This window comes from Onychomys torridus, chromosome 4 (genome assembly GCF_903995425.1).
Source record: "Onychomys torridus chromosome 4, mOncTor1.1, whole genome shotgun sequence".
NCBI lineage: Eukaryota > Metazoa > Chordata > Mammalia > Rodentia > Cricetidae > Onychomys > Onychomys torridus.
Genome location: NC_050446.1, coordinates 136,712,231 through 136,728,163, shown reverse-complemented (window position 1 = coordinate 136,728,163; position 15,933 = coordinate 136,712,231). Strand labels below are relative to the sequence as shown.

The 15,933-nt window shown below is 49.6% G+C and overlaps 1 protein-coding gene across 1 annotated transcript in view; it reads right to left on the bottom strand.

Annotated features, from left to right (window-relative positions):
* Window positions 1-1,294: 1,294 nt before the first annotated feature.
* The window catches only part of Col20a1 (collagen type XX alpha 1 chain), a 33,796-nt gene continuing 19,157 nt past the window's right edge, over window positions 1,295-15,933 (bottom strand). The window contains exons 20-36 of the mRNA XM_036186503.1: window positions 15,370-15,508; window positions 12,662-12,804; window positions 12,268-12,377; window positions 11,781-11,939; window positions 11,632-11,709; window positions 10,961-11,047; window positions 9,948-10,001; window positions 5,705-5,800; window positions 5,578-5,631; window positions 5,424-5,477; window positions 4,941-4,994; window positions 3,973-4,044; window positions 3,331-3,366; window positions 3,184-3,250; window positions 2,940-3,110; window positions 2,433-2,510; window positions 1,295-1,508 (exon numbers count right to left, since the gene is read on the bottom strand). Of these exons, the coding sequence (XP_036042396.1) occupies window positions 2,437-2,510; window positions 2,940-3,110; window positions 3,184-3,250; window positions 3,331-3,366; window positions 3,973-4,044; window positions 4,941-4,994; window positions 5,424-5,477; window positions 5,578-5,631; window positions 5,705-5,800; window positions 9,948-10,001; window positions 10,961-11,047; window positions 11,632-11,709; window positions 11,781-11,939; window positions 12,268-12,377; window positions 12,662-12,804; window positions 15,370-15,508 (1,448 nt within the window). The 3' untranslated portion in view covers window positions 1,295-1,508; window positions 2,433-2,436. The remainder of the gene's footprint in view (window positions 1,509-2,432; window positions 2,511-2,939; window positions 3,111-3,183; window positions 3,251-3,330; window positions 3,367-3,972; window positions 4,045-4,940; window positions 4,995-5,423; window positions 5,478-5,577; window positions 5,632-5,704; window positions 5,801-9,947; window positions 10,002-10,960; window positions 11,048-11,631; window positions 11,710-11,780; window positions 11,940-12,267; window positions 12,378-12,661; window positions 12,805-15,369; window positions 15,509-15,933) is intronic.

The following is a 15,933-nucleotide window of genomic DNA, read 5'->3' as shown; positions in this document are numbered from 1 at the left end:
TCCTCCTTGTCAGTACATGCCTAAACCTGCATAACTGCTGTTCATGATTGGAGTGTGAGGGTACATCTATGTACATGTATATATGTGTCTTAGAATGTATGTGTGTGCATGCAGGTCCAGGAGGGAACTACTCATTGTTTATAACAGCTTTTTGAGGACCAGTGCTGCACACATGTGCAAACACATGCATACATGCAGTGACATATGTACACACAGAGACATGCATGCACATAAACATGCAACCATAGGCACAAGGAAACATGTATGTACAGAACATTGCATAAAAACACATTGCATATATACACAGATGTTCATGCACACACAGATACTATACATGAACACAGAGACAGACATGTATGCAGGCATTAATACATACATGTACCCACACACATTAAGTTGTGGTAGACTATTCCTTCAGTCAGTGTCAAACATCTCTTGTTCCTTTTTAAAACGTTTACCCTTACCCCAGTGATATGGGTTTCCTCTTTGTTTCTGGACTTTTCTTTCTTAGCTACACAGATGGGCCAATTACTTAATATTTGTTGAAAAAGGAAACAGAAGTCTCTGACTCAGCTGTGCAGGACCAGGAATGCAGATGTCATGAATTCATGCCATCTCGGACCCTTGTCTGGAATGGTGGGGTAAAATGGAAGGCTTGCATAATCTCTCAGGGTGGAGAGAGACCCAGGGCTGAGGTGCTGTTGAGGGACAACCTTGCTCTGAGGCCCTGAAGACAAGAGGCCATAGATACCAGGTCTTCAAGTAACATCACCATGCTAGGAGAGAAGCACAGAGGCTGAGGGAAGTGAAGGGAATCTGGACTTCTTGGATTGGGGACAGGGGTGGGTTTGCTCACACCCAGAAGCAAAGGGGACTGAAAGAGACAGTAGGGTTGATGTGAGAGCTCTGCTCGAGGGAGAGACACTGTCAGGAATGGAACCCTAGGAAGAACCAAGCAGATCTGACATGTAAAGGCCCAGGGGTAGCCATAGTAGACAGTCTGCTATGCTCTACAATCGGCAGGAGGGCTGGATTTTACCCCTGAAATGACAAGGAGCCCTGAGAAATGGAAGTCTTAATGGGGTGAAGATGAGCAGTGAATGAGCAGGTAGTCATCTGCTGCCTTGGGTGGAGAATGAGAAGGGTCAGCACAGGATCCAGACTGAGCCTTGATGAGGCCCAGAAGAAGGAGTCTGGGCTTTGACGAGGCCCAAGAATCCTGGAGTTTTAAGTGAATAGGTAACATGAGTGGTGGGAGGCAGCTCCCAGCAGTGACCAGACGCCTCACATAGGCTGATGAGCAAGCAGAGGTTTATCTGAACTTGGATGTGCTGCAAAGAAGGGGCTTGAGAGGCGCTACCCTTCCCCTCCCGACTCCTGCTGCCTCAGGGTCTTCTGGTTCCCCTCGTCATCCCTCCAGGACACAGTTGTTCTTGGTGTTGAGACGAAAAATGTGGATGCCGGTGTTGTGGCAGTACAGAGTGATTTGGAGCGGCAGAGGGAAGGTCCTGGCAAGAGAGAAGGGCAGATGCAGCTGGACTGCAGCCTAGCAGAGCATGGCCTCCTGGCACCGTGAGTGCAGGCTTCCCCAGAGTGACAGAACTCGAGGACTCCACACACTAGCTTTTGGTATGACATGGCAACAGAACAGAACTTTGAGTTGTTCTCGGGTCTCCTGAATAGGAACAAGGCTGCCATACTCACCCAGTGCTCTAGCTTGTCCATTTGGTGGCTCCACTCTCCTGCACCTCAGCACCCCTGAGCCCGTGTGCCAGACACCTCCACCTCCACCATCTACTTGAGATGATGCTGCTGCACCCATCTGAACCCACATGAGCCCGTCCGTGCCACTTGTGCTCATGTGGCTCACCTGCACTTGTGTTCATAGAACTCACCTGTGCTTATCTGTACTCACGCCCACCTGTGTTCACTGTACCCTACCCCACATGTGCACCTAAAACACCTCCTCAGGCAGGTTTGTACATGAGAAGCTTGCTCAGGACATCCAGAGAAAGGAAAGAGGTCATCTGGTGCAGGATCCTGCCCCCCCATCTCAACTGTATCACCCACACTCAGAACCCCCAAAGTACTCTGTCTGGGACCTCAGGAGCTCTCAGCTGGGGTGCCTTACTGAGGGCCAGTCTTTGTAATCCTGTCTCCCATTATGGGGCCCCTCCAAGGTTCATGAGGACCCACACTCCTGCAGCTCAAACCTCTGCTCTACTCTGTGGCTCCTCCACACTTGCTGGCCCAATGGGGTCTGCAGGGAAACCAGCTTCACAAGTGCCAGCTCTATCCCTCTGTCATAGACAGTGCCCCTTAGATGGAGGCAGCACCATCTTCCACCCTCTCACTGTGCAGCCCAAGCAGGTATCTCCACTCCAGCCGCTCCTCCTTCTTGCTCCACAGATGGCATGGTGCGAGAAATTCACCTGTTCACTCCAGGGGTTCTGGAGTCTGCCCCTCCTGCAGTCCAGGGCTGCCCATGTGGCTGATAGCTGCAGGCTCACCTGAGAGGAAGTGGGGGACATTGCAGGACCAGGAAATGTAGCAGCTTCAGCTTCCTGTTCTCTGCCCTATTTGTCCAGGGGGGGCTGGGTCCTCTCAGGAGAAGCAAGAGGCTCAGCCCTTGGCCAAAGGCTGAGCACTCATGACAGCAGCACATCATGTCTTTGAGACCCACACAAGCACCTTAGTGTGGGTTCAGTGGCCATAGTAGAGACTTTACTCCTAAATGAATTAGGGTCACCTGTGGATACCCCAGGCTTTTCCTGGTTCATTAAAACATCTTTGGGGTAAAGGGACTGGTAAGGAGGAAACACACACACACACACACACACACACACACACACACACACAAGTATATACACCCATGTGTGTGCAAAGAACTAACCACTGTCTACTTCTAGAATCCTTCCTAAGAGCAGGAAGTCTTGTACCTTGGTCTTCAGGATGGTGGACATGTCCTCCGTCTCCAGGAAGTAGATCCTTATTATGTGATCCAGGAGACTCTGTAGATCCAGGTTTGCCTGGCTGTGCTGTCTCCACCATGAAGGGCATTGGGGGCCGGGCATTCTCATTGAGGAAAGAATTCAGCTTCAGCACATGTGCTGAAGAAGAAGACATCAGCTGGGCCCAGCCTTGCCGGCAAGGATGAGACAAGAAAGGGTGGGCTTCACTCACTCTGTATGGCTGACTCACAGGCCTGGCTCACCAGTTGGAAGATGGTGGCAAGGGACTGTGGCTCTCCCTGGAAGGAGGACATGGCTTTGGGACCCATGGCAGGTGCCACTAGGGAGTTCCAATCTCCAGATTACAGCCATCACCCACCTTCTCTCCTCGTTCACCTTTGGACCCTGGCAGACCCTGTAGCAGGCAGGGGTAAAGAAAAAATGCTGTCAGCACAGAGACAAGGAGCTGCAGACATGGCAACATGTGGCAGGCTTGACTCCGCACAGGCCAGTGTGTTGCCAAAGCCCAACCCAACTACCAAGGTCCAGAAATGTTTGCCCTCAGCTCCAGCCCACAGTGAGCAAATGAAGCTGGACATCCACAGCAGAAACAGTCCCAAGTGGAGCTGGGAGTGACCTGCAAAGAACTTATCCCCAGCTGTACATTTTGTGCTGGGAGTATGGGCAGAGGTCCCAAACAGCTGAAATGCTGCCTTGAGAACAGGCCCTCTCTTGACCCAGAGGTGGGCCTGAGCAAGAACTCCTACTATGTTATGCCCATGCTATGTAGCCCACTTAAAGGGCCCTGGGCTGCTAAAACCCTACTCTTCTTGGTTGAAGGCTAAGGTGGCCACCTAGGGAGCTGGATCCCCAAAAGTCAACTGCTGCCTCCTTCCAGTTGTCCTCATAGAAGCCATGAGGAGCTCTGAACAGGCAGATCTTCAATTAGGGCGCCCCTGAACCTGGGCTCACACCATCCCTGTCACTTGGCTGCCTTGCTGGAAGGTAGGGGGGTACTTACTGTTGGTCCCACAGCCCCTGGGGGTCCTCGCTCCCCATTGATGCCCCTGGCCCCTGCCAAACCATGGAACCCCTGCAAAAAATGCAGATATCAGAGTTTGAGCCCCAAGGAGTCTATTCCCTTCCCCAGACTTGGCTTGATATCCAGCTAGGTTAACCCTAGCTGCTCTCAGGCCTTGCTCTCCTCCCCATCATGCTCCAGGTCCTGTTCCCAAACCAGTGTCTATAACAGACCACTAATCTTCATCCAGCATCCAGGGCAGACCCTACCTATGCACAGTACTCTGTATAGGCACTCCACCCTCACTCAGTATCCAGGGTAGACTACCCACCCCTCACCCAGTTGTCCATCCATGTTTATTCTGCACTGAAATGCCCCCTGAGAGGCTCTGGGTGCTCTGGCAGAAACACTTCCCCCAACCCCAGAGAGTAGTCCTTGCAGCATACCCTGGTAAGTTTCAGCTGCTGCCCTGAGTACCCTCTCAAAGGTTCATTGGGTACAGAGCTCAGAGTAAAGAACCCTGGGATTGAAGAAGGGAAATCTTCTCAAGGTGAAGAAGCACCAGCTTTTCTGCAGGGTCACAGTGTTGCCTTTGATGCCCCAGTTGCTGGGAAATCTGACATTAGGAACAGCATCACTGTCCCCATAGTAGTCTAGCCACCTACCCCTACCAGGCCCAGTCAGTCCTGGCACCCCTGCCCTGTAGAGTTAGGGTGTAAGTATGATTGGGCCTGTACAGGGCTTATTCCCACAGGAACCTGATCCAGGCACAAGGGCCTTTTCTGGGGTAGAGTTGGGGTGCTCTCAGGTACAGACATTCAGATGCTAGCAGAGCCCTGTGGAAGGCTGCAGCAGGAACAAGTCCCTCCTCCAAAGTGGTCCGGACAGTAGCAGGTGATGTTCACTGCCTTTCTCCCAAACTAGCTTTCCAGCTCCAGGGAACCTTGGGGATTCTGGGCAGAGCCTACCCTGGGGCCAGGTGGTCCAGGCAGGCCAGCAGGTCCCTCCAGTCCCCTCATTCCCTAATGGGCAGAGGAGAAGAAAACTGAGATGGGGGCTTATGCCAGTCCTTGCCTTTTATGGTGCCCACCCACAGCCCTGATAGACCCATCTCACTGGCATTTCTCTCCTACCAACTCGATGCCCTTTGGGTGCAGACCAGTACTGTACCAAGAAAGTGACCAACCCTAAGAAGGTGGGGTGCACAATTGCCCAATTGCTGAACTTTGATTAGAGGAGCTGCCTCCCTTCACCCCACCCCAGGTGGCACCATTTATCTTTAGTGTGGGGTGAGATGGCTTTCTTCCTCGCCAGGCCTTAGGGAGTAGGGAAAAATGAAGCCTCAGGTGGAAGTGAAGCCTCCCACTTCCTCACTACCCAGAGCCTCTGTTTCCAAGACTACCTGGGCCCACTCTCTCCCACTCATCACCTCCTGGGCCTGGAGCCAGTACCTTTGGTCCTTGTAGGCCAGTTTTCCCAGGGATGCCTTGCTGGCCAGAGAGGCCCTGGGAAGGAAGAGGAATGATCCACCAGGCAGAGGTCAATATCATATGCAGAGGAGGGTCCTATCCATATCCTTTCTCTGCCACCACTCTGACCCGTTACCTGCAAGCCTAGGAGTCCACGGTCTCCTTTCTCTCCTTTGACTCCTGGAGGACCCTGGAGGGGAGATGGGCTGAGAGGCAGGGAAGAGAGACAAAGCAGAAGAAGATGGGTACAGAGCAGCACCTACCATAGGTCCCTGGACTGTACGGCCCTGGGTCCCTGGTGACCCTTGCTGACCTCCAGGGCCTTCAGGTCCTGTCTGTCCAGGTGGCCCTGGCTCTCCCTGGAGACACAAGAAGCATTGTAAGGACTGAGAAGGCATATCCCATATCCCTTCCTGTTCTCTACCTGCCCTCAGCATTGTCCACCATGCTGTCATTTTCCTACTAGGCCACAAGCACCTTCACTGAAGAACAAAGGTTCCCTTATGCCTACCCTGAGTGGGTCCTGAGGGGACCCTGTATGTAGGGCACCATCAGCCCATGGTCATTTATCCAGAGCCACAAACAAGCCAAAATGGCATCGGGATTTGAAGCTAGTTCTTCTGTCCCATCCCAGTATTCCTATTCTGCTCTGCTTCCAAAGGGGGCAGAGGAAACGTGCACAGAAACCACCAAGGGAGAGAAGGAACTCAGTGGGCTGATAATGGGGGCAAAGGGTATGTCTTTAAGCTATGATCCCCAAATACCAAACTCGGTTCTCACTAGATACCCAAGCTCTAAGGGACAGGTGACACCAGAGATATTTAAACTGAGATTAAGAGGAACACTTCCAAACTTTTTTTTTTAATTAAGCAAATCAGTGTTCCAAACAAGATACAGCAAACTGCTCAGTCTTATCAATGCACAACTATAAATAAAATACCACCATGTAGAGCACTGCCACATACTAAACAGTGATGAGGACCATCACCATGATGGCTTCTTAATGATGCTTAGCATGTGGGGAAACAGCAAAATTAATAGGAAAGAGCTTCAATAAGAAAAATGCTTGATCATGTCTATAACCACTGAAATAAATGATACATTCTATTTAATGTTTGATTTGTTTTTTCAAATTTCAAATAAGTTAAGATGAAAGGAATTTTGTTATCCCATGAGAATGAATATCTGTTTCAGTGTCTGAATCAGCACTGCACTTAATGAATTACTATTAACTCAAGACATCTGTATCACCACATGACTCCATTTCACATGACACCATTTGACAGAGTTCTGAACTATTCACCAACACTACCAGGCAAGAAGAAAAAAAAATGAAAAAATAAAAATAAATAAATAAATGAATAAAAACAGAGTCATAAACATTGGGCAGAAGAAAGAAAAGTAACCATGCAGGTGATCTCATGTGAGCCTGAAAAACAGGGATAAAAATAAAACATACCACAAATAAGACAAGTGAGAACCTTCAGGGAAAGAGCCTGAACCACAAGAGAAGCTGTAAAGAGAACAAAGACAACCACTTTCACTAGCAGCAAAAGGAAGCAACATTTAGGCATGAACCTGAGCCCGTCAACAAACAGGATGCCATGCTCCTGGATGATAAAATGCAAACTCTACAGGTACTGCTTATTCCCAAGTACAGCTATAACCTGAACTTGGTCCCAGTGAAAACACCAACTAAGGACAAGTGAGTGCTACAGTCCACAGTGAACAAGCAAAGAGAACCAGCAATGTTCTGAAGAGGATCAGACTAGGCTGGCACGATGGAACTCATGTAAAGGTGGATGGAGAGAACAGATTCCACAAAGTTGTCCTCTGACCTGCACATGCAAGCATACGCACAACCTGCTGTGGTTTGAATCTGCCCTTGTTGAAATTGTAGGTGTGGAAGCCAACTGTCATTCATGATGTGTGGATTTGTCCAGTGGACAGGAAAGGTTTGGTCAGGCTAGGCTGTGGCCTGGTAAATGAACCAGTGAGGAGGGTAAAGTGTGCTTCAGAGATAGGACTAGGTGAAGATAGTACTGGCTGGTAGGGCTGAATCCTCAGGGGATAGGGGCTGGAGAATAACTTTTTGAGGACTGGACATAGCTCCTCCCAACTTATACCAAGCAAGCTGCAGATGAACCAACACATGCAGCTCTAAAATGCCCAGCATCCAGAGAAACCAGAGGATGTCCACTTTCTACTTGCAGACTAAGGGAGGCCTTTTAAATTTTAATTGTATTTAATATGCATTGATTAGTGTTTGTGGACATGTGTAGAGGTCAGAGGACAACTTGTGAGTGTCATTTCTGTCCTTCCTGCATGTGGGTCCTGAAAATCAAATGCATGTAGGCTAGGTGGCAAACACCTTCACATACAGAGCTATCGTGCCCACCTTGGGAGGCCTTTTAAAATAGCCTACAAAACTCAAACTCCAGAAGAGACAGAGAAATGATGTACACTAGACAAAAATTTACCTTAAAAATCTGTACAGATAGCCAGGTGGTGGTGGCCCACACCTTTAATCCCAGCACTCAGGAGGCAGAGGCAGGTGGATCTCTGTGAGTTCGAGGCCAGCCTGGGCTACAGAGTGAATTCCAGGAAAGCACAAAGCTACACAGAGAAACCCTGTCTCGAAAAACAAAACAAAACGAAACAAAACAAAAATCTGTACAGAAACCTGTCACAAACAAGGTCAAAGGGCATACAACAAGATGGCAGGGAAGTCACTAGTCACCTCAGCAGCACAGCTGACTCCAAAAAGTTAGGACTCCCACAAAAAAGCAAGTAATAAACAAGACAGTGGAGAGTTGGAGGACACACTCCTAATAAAATCCTGGCAGCTTCTGAAAGGCACCTAAGCTAGCATAGCAAGTTCCAGGCTAGTATAGGCAACACAGTGAGACCCTCTCACAAACAAACAAAACCTCATAGTTATGTCCATTTTTACCCACCAGACTGCCTAACATCAGCTAGTTATCCAGGAGTGGTCTGGAGAGCAGAGGGCTCACCCTGGGAGAGCAAGTGCACATTGTTCAGCTTCCAAGGACAGCTGACATTGTGCCTGTAAGGACACAAGCATCCATCCCTGAGGACTCTCGAGCTCCTGCAGAATGTGCCCACACAGCATCGCAGCACCTCTACAATGGAAGGGGGCCGAACACTCATCTCACTGGTGGAAGGCTGACTATCTATGCATGTCCACAATCCAAAGACCTCAGCCAGCTCTGTCCAAGTTCACACAATCATTCCCAAGAGGTACTGTACCAGGGTCAGGGCAGGACAGGATATGAGATGAAGTTTTACAGACACCCCAGAAGGCTGAAAGAGAGGTGAAGGTGTCAGTGCAGAGGAGCATATTCCAACAGCTGCCACTCTGAACATGTGGCATTGTGGCCTACCAATCTAGAATCAAGCAAGAATGGCACCTTGTAGGCCACTGGGGGTAGGGTGGGGGTAGTACTGCTACTGAAGTACATTGTCTTCCACTTCACATTCCTCAGACAAGACCTTATCCCAACACACATAGACCTCATAGAGCCAGACCCTACCATGTGTAATGAGACCAGTTCTCCCACTCCTAGCCAGAGGAAAATCATTCTGCAGTGGACTATCATTTAGCTGGTTTATCTGCCAGACTCCAGCAAAAACTCTGTCATTTCCACAGCCAGACTATGTTTGCTGAGACCAGCAGAATCCCTGATAAGGGTAATGGAGCTCACACAAACAATTTTCCCAGAGTTAGCCTGATTTTGTCTGTGCAACATGCATGCTGTCTGAACCTGTGGTTATCCCTGCTGCTTTAACAATAGGCAGTGTTCTGAACCCAGATTCAAATGGAGGGCAAAATACTGTCTATATTTGTCTCTAAGTAATCCCTAATAAACTCATTTTACTCATAAAGATCAACTTTAATGAGTCATTCTTTGGACTGTTGGTGCCACCCCAGTTGTTACAGATATAAATTTTACATCTCCAAAAAATTAATTTTACATCTTGCCATACTCTGACACACCTACAAACCTCCGCAGAGTCAGACCCTCTCTCCAACATGCCCACAGACCCGGTAGATGACACAAATTCAGAGGCTAACCATGTCTGAAATCACTTTGGAATTCAGTCTCCTATGTGCTATGGATGGAGGAGTTAGCCAGTGTCTATGGAGGGGAATGAGGAGACAGTTAAAGAGTTAGGCCATCTGGACTCCCAAGCCTCAGTTTCCTTTCCCTACTTGTTCCATGTAGGTGATCCTGCCTATAAAAATAGGTGAAGAGCAAATATCCACTAAATACTAGGTTCAGGGCCAGATGTCCTGCAGGTGATAGGGGAGCCCAAAGTAATCCCTGATTTCCTTGTGATATCACACCCCTGCTTTTCTACAGTGGGAAGCCTTTCCACTTGATACAGAATGCCATGAAACTTGCTCTCTGTGCTCTGAATGTGTGGGGCCCTCCCACTGCAGGTCAGATAAGCCATATTGCTCCTGTACTTCATAAGACCTACCTTGGGCCCCGGGTGTCCCTGCTGTCCTGGAGTGCCATTCCTTCCAGGGAGGCCCTGTAAAGATACAGACAGGACTGAATACCAGCCCCATCATAATCTTTGGTCCCACTCAGCTATCCTCCATACTCAGCCTCCTCCAGCCCTAGACTCCTATGTGTGTTGCTGGGAGGAAAAGGATCCTCCGAGATCAAGTTATCCTTACTGACCTCCTCTTCCCTGCTGGGTACCCATTGGATTAAGGCAGATCTGAGGTCACACCCTGGGCCTATATACAAAGAGGCCTGTGAACCACCAAGTGCAAAGTAAGTGCTCTTGACAGGTGTCATGCAATCACTGACTTTGGAAGCATTTGTAACCTTGCAAGACTGGCCCAGAAGCCTTGGGCTTGCAGAGAGAAGACCAGAAAAGGTATGAATATCCTTTGAGAATACCATGGCCTGCCCAAGATACAGGGCTTATGGTACTGGCTAACTCCTCTCCAGTACCTAAGGCAGAGCTGCCTGCAAGGCTATGGCTCACAGTTTGCCACATCATAGCCCACCAACCACTACCAGCACAGTCCTGGAGACCAGTGGGACCTAAGCTCATTCTGTCAGGAACACTGGAGAAATTCTTGATTTCCTGGCAGAGAAAGACCAGCATCTGCCCACAGATGGAGGACATATATAAGACAGAAAAGCTCAACTTAGCTGGACGGTGGTGGTGCATGCCTTTACTCCCAGCACTCAGGAGGCAGAGCCAGGCGGATCTCTGTGAGTTCGAGGCCAGCCTGGTCTACAGAGTGAGTTCCAGGAAAGGCACAAAGCTACACAGAGAGAAAAAAAAAAAGCTCAACTAGTGTGCAGGGCTGGCCAGACTGGGCTGCGGGCCTGATGGCCATAGAAGAAACCTAAGGAAGCCTATCCTGTGCGTAACATGGCTGGGGAGGGTGTCTGGTGGGTTTGGTTTCCTGAAAGCTGGTATGAGGTCCACCAATGGCAGCTTCTCCCCAGGGGAGAAGACACTGGACTCACTGGAGGGCCTTGGGGCCCTGGCGGCCCAGGGGTCTCAGAGGAGCAGGCACAGGCAGAAGAGAAGGCCGGGCATGTCTCTCCATCCCTCTGGAAGAAAATAAATCACTTGTTCAATGGACCCTCCTCTGGATCTCATCTGATCTTAAGACTCACCATGGCCAAAGACACCTGACTCTAGTATACCTCTAGAGTCATTGCCAGAGGTAGAGCATGTCAGAATGAAGGCTGTTAAGTCCTGTGTATACAGCAGGCTCAGTGTGCCTGCTCCTGAATACCCATGGGAGCCTTATATCTCCTTTTCTCTCCTCCTCCCAATCTCCTGGCATAGCCAAGTTCAGGATGGATTCTCAAGGGACTATAGAGGACAGCTGCTAAGTCCTCAGCAGAACTAGGATGGCCCCACAGCCTCATTGAATGAGCTGCTACCTGAGCCTATAGAAAAAGAGAATAGCTTCTCCTTAGAGCTGACCAGGGACTTCCTAGGTTTCTTGGCCTTCCCCCAAATGCCCGTGGGACTTTCCTATGCAGGTCCCTGGCCACCTCATCCAGAAAGTCTGAGTTCATCTCTCTCAGCTCGAGTCTATACAGGCCATCTACCCAGACTCTGGGTAACCCTTGGTGGCACTCTCACAGGACCAAGGTACAGTGTCCAGGATCTTGTTTCCACTTACCAATGCAGGGAGTTCGCAGCATCTGTCCTTCTCTGCCCAGGTGTCACTGCACATGATTTGCAACATCTGAAGCTGAAACTGTGAAGCACAGGGAAGTCAGGCCCCATAGGAAGAGCCCACCCATCCTATGAGACAAGGCCCAGACTCACCGTGGCTGAGCTGCTCCGTGGCCCTCTGGCCTTAGCCAGCCTCCCAAGTGTGATAAAACCAGCTGTGGGTGGGCTGCCAGCATCCCCAATAGGCCGTTCAGCTACCTTCCGACAGTCCACATAAAGTCTGACCTTGGAGTGGCCCACAGCCACATGGACCTGCAGAAACCACAGTGAGTCTCTTACCCCCAGACCAGGTCAAAACAGATTAAGGGGGCCCAGCATGTAGGGCCTGGGGTCAGATCCCAACTCCACTCTGGGACCAACTTGGTCTCAACTTCCCCAGGGAAAGCTACTGTAGGAGCCTCCCAAAGAGAATAAATTGCTCTCTGACCCAAATTAAGAAGGTACCATCAGAACAGAGGAGCACCAGGGTCAAAGGCCCTAGATGGATCAATGCTTGACTCTCAAGGGAGACAACCACATGCAGGGAAGGCCAGACCAGAGGGTTGGAGCCTGCAGGGCTCAGGCAGAGAATTCCCAGGACCTTGTGGAAGCTTCCGAAGAAAACCTTCTTTGCATCCTGCAGGTCAAAGGTGACCTCCTGCAAGGCTGCCCTGGGATCATGGTTGAAGTAAGTCAGAGATTTTCTGCCAGCTGCCAGTAAGGATAGGGAGCAGACAAGAATGGTAAGCTGGAAGAGGGTGGCAGTGACAGAACAAAGGTCTACCCAAGGCCCAAGTAGGGTCTCCACAGTGCAAAGCTATGGTGATATCCAGGATACCTGCTCTCACTGATGATGATGGGCTTCCATGCCTAGTTGCCTAGGGAGACCACAGGTTGGCCAGGGTGTTGGCATCTTTATATGCCAGGAGTTAAAGAAGGTAAGCAGGAGCCCCATCCCTCCCAACTGCCAAGGATGATATGGGGCCCAGAGTCACCATCCAGCAGAACCCCAAGGATGGGCTGGAAGTCCTCAGCCATCATCTGCCACAGTGCAAAGGCTTCTCGGGGTGTTTCAGGGAGTAGGCGCACAAGGAAGACAATGGTGTGTTCTGGTGGCAGAGCTGCTGGGTGGATATCACTGGAGAGACAAAGGGTGTTTCAGAGGACTGAACTGAGCGATATTCCTGTCTCTGTTTCTCCATAAAGAACATGGGAGTGTAGCAGAGCATCCCCTCTACCCAAAACTGTTAGCTTTCAACAAGAAGTGCTGAGGCCCCTGGGCCAACAGACCCTCTGCTCTCTGAAGCCAGGCCAAGGCTATTATGGAGGTCATTGTGCAAGGGCTGCTGAGATCCCTATGCTCAGTGGCACTGTAGGTGAGGGGCCTGACCAGGGAGACTCCACTAGGAAGGTCCCTGGAGCAGTCCTGGGACTCAAGCGCTGCTCCCACTGAGTATATATGCTGAGATATCTATCAGACTAGGCAATGGGGGGAATCCATTCCCATGCGGATCCAGCCTATCTAAGGGCAGTAGGGGCAAAAAAATGGAGTCCTGAGTCACTCAATACAACTATTTTTATCAGTCTGCAGCCTCCCTGTTTGACCTTCACCTGCTCTTAGGATAAAAGCCAAGAGCTAGAAAAATACCACCTCAGCCATGATCCTGTAGTTCTTTCTTCTTAGAGACAGGAACTCACTACATAGCCGGGGCTGGCATTAGACTCATAGTGATCCTTTCTCGGCCTCCTGAGTTCTAGGATTCCAGGTGCCAACACACACAGAACAACTCTATAATTCTCCAAACACAATGATCACAGGGCCTCACATGCTCCTTCCTCATTCCACCACAAGAAAGGATTCCTCTACTCTCAGCAGCTATCAGGGTGGGGGTCACTTGGGCTAAGTGAGCACTCTAAGGAAGTTAGTTATCTGTCCCACCCTCTTATGGATACCCCAGAAGAGAGAGCTCCAAGAAAAGTCACTCATTTGAAGAGAGGAACAATTAAGAGGAATCACTACTAAGATTATAGGCAACTTTGATTTAGGTCTTGTGGTAAGACTAGAGACAGGGACAGCTGGTAGCAAAGACAAGGGGGGAAGGAAGAGGCTGGTGAAGGAAACAGATAGTCATTAAGATGAGGGACAGCCAAATATGTCAAGCCTACATGAGGGCCAGGGACACTCCATGGCAAGGTCAAGCACAAAGTATGTGTGGCCATGGCCAAGCCTGCCTCAAAGGACACTTCTCACAGGAAAATGTAAAAATAGATCATGCAGATAGAAAAGCTCTTAACATCACTGTCACTGAGGAAATGTAAAAATAGTGAGATACCACCTTGCTGTCAGGAAAATAAAATCTATTGGGTGTTGGTAGAGTAAAGAGAACCTGGAACAGTGTTGAGACTGTAGATTAGCATAGTCACTGTGGGAAACAGAATGGAGGGTCCTTGAAAAACTAAATAAGAACTACCAGATGATCTGGCAAGCCCATTCCTGGGTACAAAGGAAATGAGATCAGACTTCATGGTCACTGTAGCTCTATTCACCAGAGCCAAGAAATGCAATCAGCTAACATACCCATCGAATGAGAGATGGAGCCAGGCTCAGAGGACAGAGTGGTATGTATACGCCTCAGGATAGGAACAGTAGGGGGAAAACGGATGAGAAAGCTATTGAGAAGTAGTAAAGTCCAAGGGAGGGAGATCATGAAGAACTAGAGTGAGGACAGTTGCAGACCATCACCAGCAATGGTTTTACAGTAATTAATACACATTGGAAGACGTCGCTGTATTTACCCTTATCTAACCATTAACTAATTCATGCATCTATAGAAAATGGTGGTGAGTCTGTGTGGATCTCAACTGAGTAGACAGGAAGAGCATCCCCAAGCTCTCTGCTTGACCAGGAGGCTTTTACATGCACCTGACCAAAGTTTCTAGCTGTTCTCATGGAGGAGCATGAACAAGGACAAAATCTCCAGCTTGCTGCCTGCACCTGGGCCCCAAACTGCTGTGGGAGCCCATGGGGCCATGCTCTGTTCACTTGTGGACTCCTTTCCTGCTCATGGGAGCATGTGGTAGTAGTGTGAAGAGCTTTTCAGTGCTCCTTGCATGCCCCTGTGAAGCCTTATTTATACTTTTGTTACATGCCTGGGTCTCAGTTCTTTCAGGGTGTGGATAGAGAGCCTGCTGTTCAGTCATACTGTATGCATCAAAGTTCAGGTTAAAGACTCATTCATGGGATAAGCAGGAATTAGTGTCTACTAGATACCAGGGACCTCATTGCCTTCTCATGGCTTCTTGGAAAGTACCCACTTCTCTCAAATCTAGGATGGTGGTAGATTTGCCCATCAGTCTACAAAGAAGATACACAACTACTTAGAGGGAACAGTGCCATGGCTTATATGCAGAATTTTGTGAATGTGAATGATCTCTGAGCTACATAGGGATGGCTTCAAGTTATGCTGGACATGGAGCCTAATCCCACACACAAGACTTCATTCATCTGTCAAAAGAAAATTTCCGGAGTACATAGGGCTGAAGCCAAGCAGTCTATGGTCTAATGACAAAGTGTCAGAGGCTAGTCAGTTTTGGACCAGGGTCACGGCAGACCACAAAGTATGTGGCAGGCCCCATATTGAATCTTCCCACCCCATTTTGCACAACCTCTTCTTGTACTCCCAGTTCCTTTGACCCCTCGCACCTGGCTCGCCGCATGAGTTGAGCATCCTTGAAGACTGTGAAGGTGGGGGCCACACCCAAGGCTGAGGGCTCCATGGCCACGCCTCGAATCGAGGCATACTCCTTTGCCACAAGACCAAAGGCCACCATCAGGTCAAACCCTGGTGAAACAGGGAATGATGACTAGTAACAATCAGGGAGGTGGGAGGGACAGGGGCAATTCCACTTGGAGGGAGGTGGCAGGATGTAGAAGAGAGGGCCAGAAAAGATAGCTTGGGATGGGGTTACCAGAACAATGAGAGGCTGGAGCAGGGTCTTGGAGGTGGCTATGGGTCCAGCACTGCCTTGCCCTCCAGAGGAGAATCTAGCTCCTTTCTAATCAGGCTGACATCTATCCCAGGCCACTCTGTTCCTCTTCTTCAATTCTAAGTCTGACACTGGGGAAATTACTCACCTTGGAAAGCTATATACAGGACACAGTAGAACCCCCAACACTCAGACCCAGCCATCTGCCTCATACACCAACCAAACAGCACACACACTCTGCCCCAACCCAGCTCCAAGGTTGCTCTCTTTAAGGAAGAAC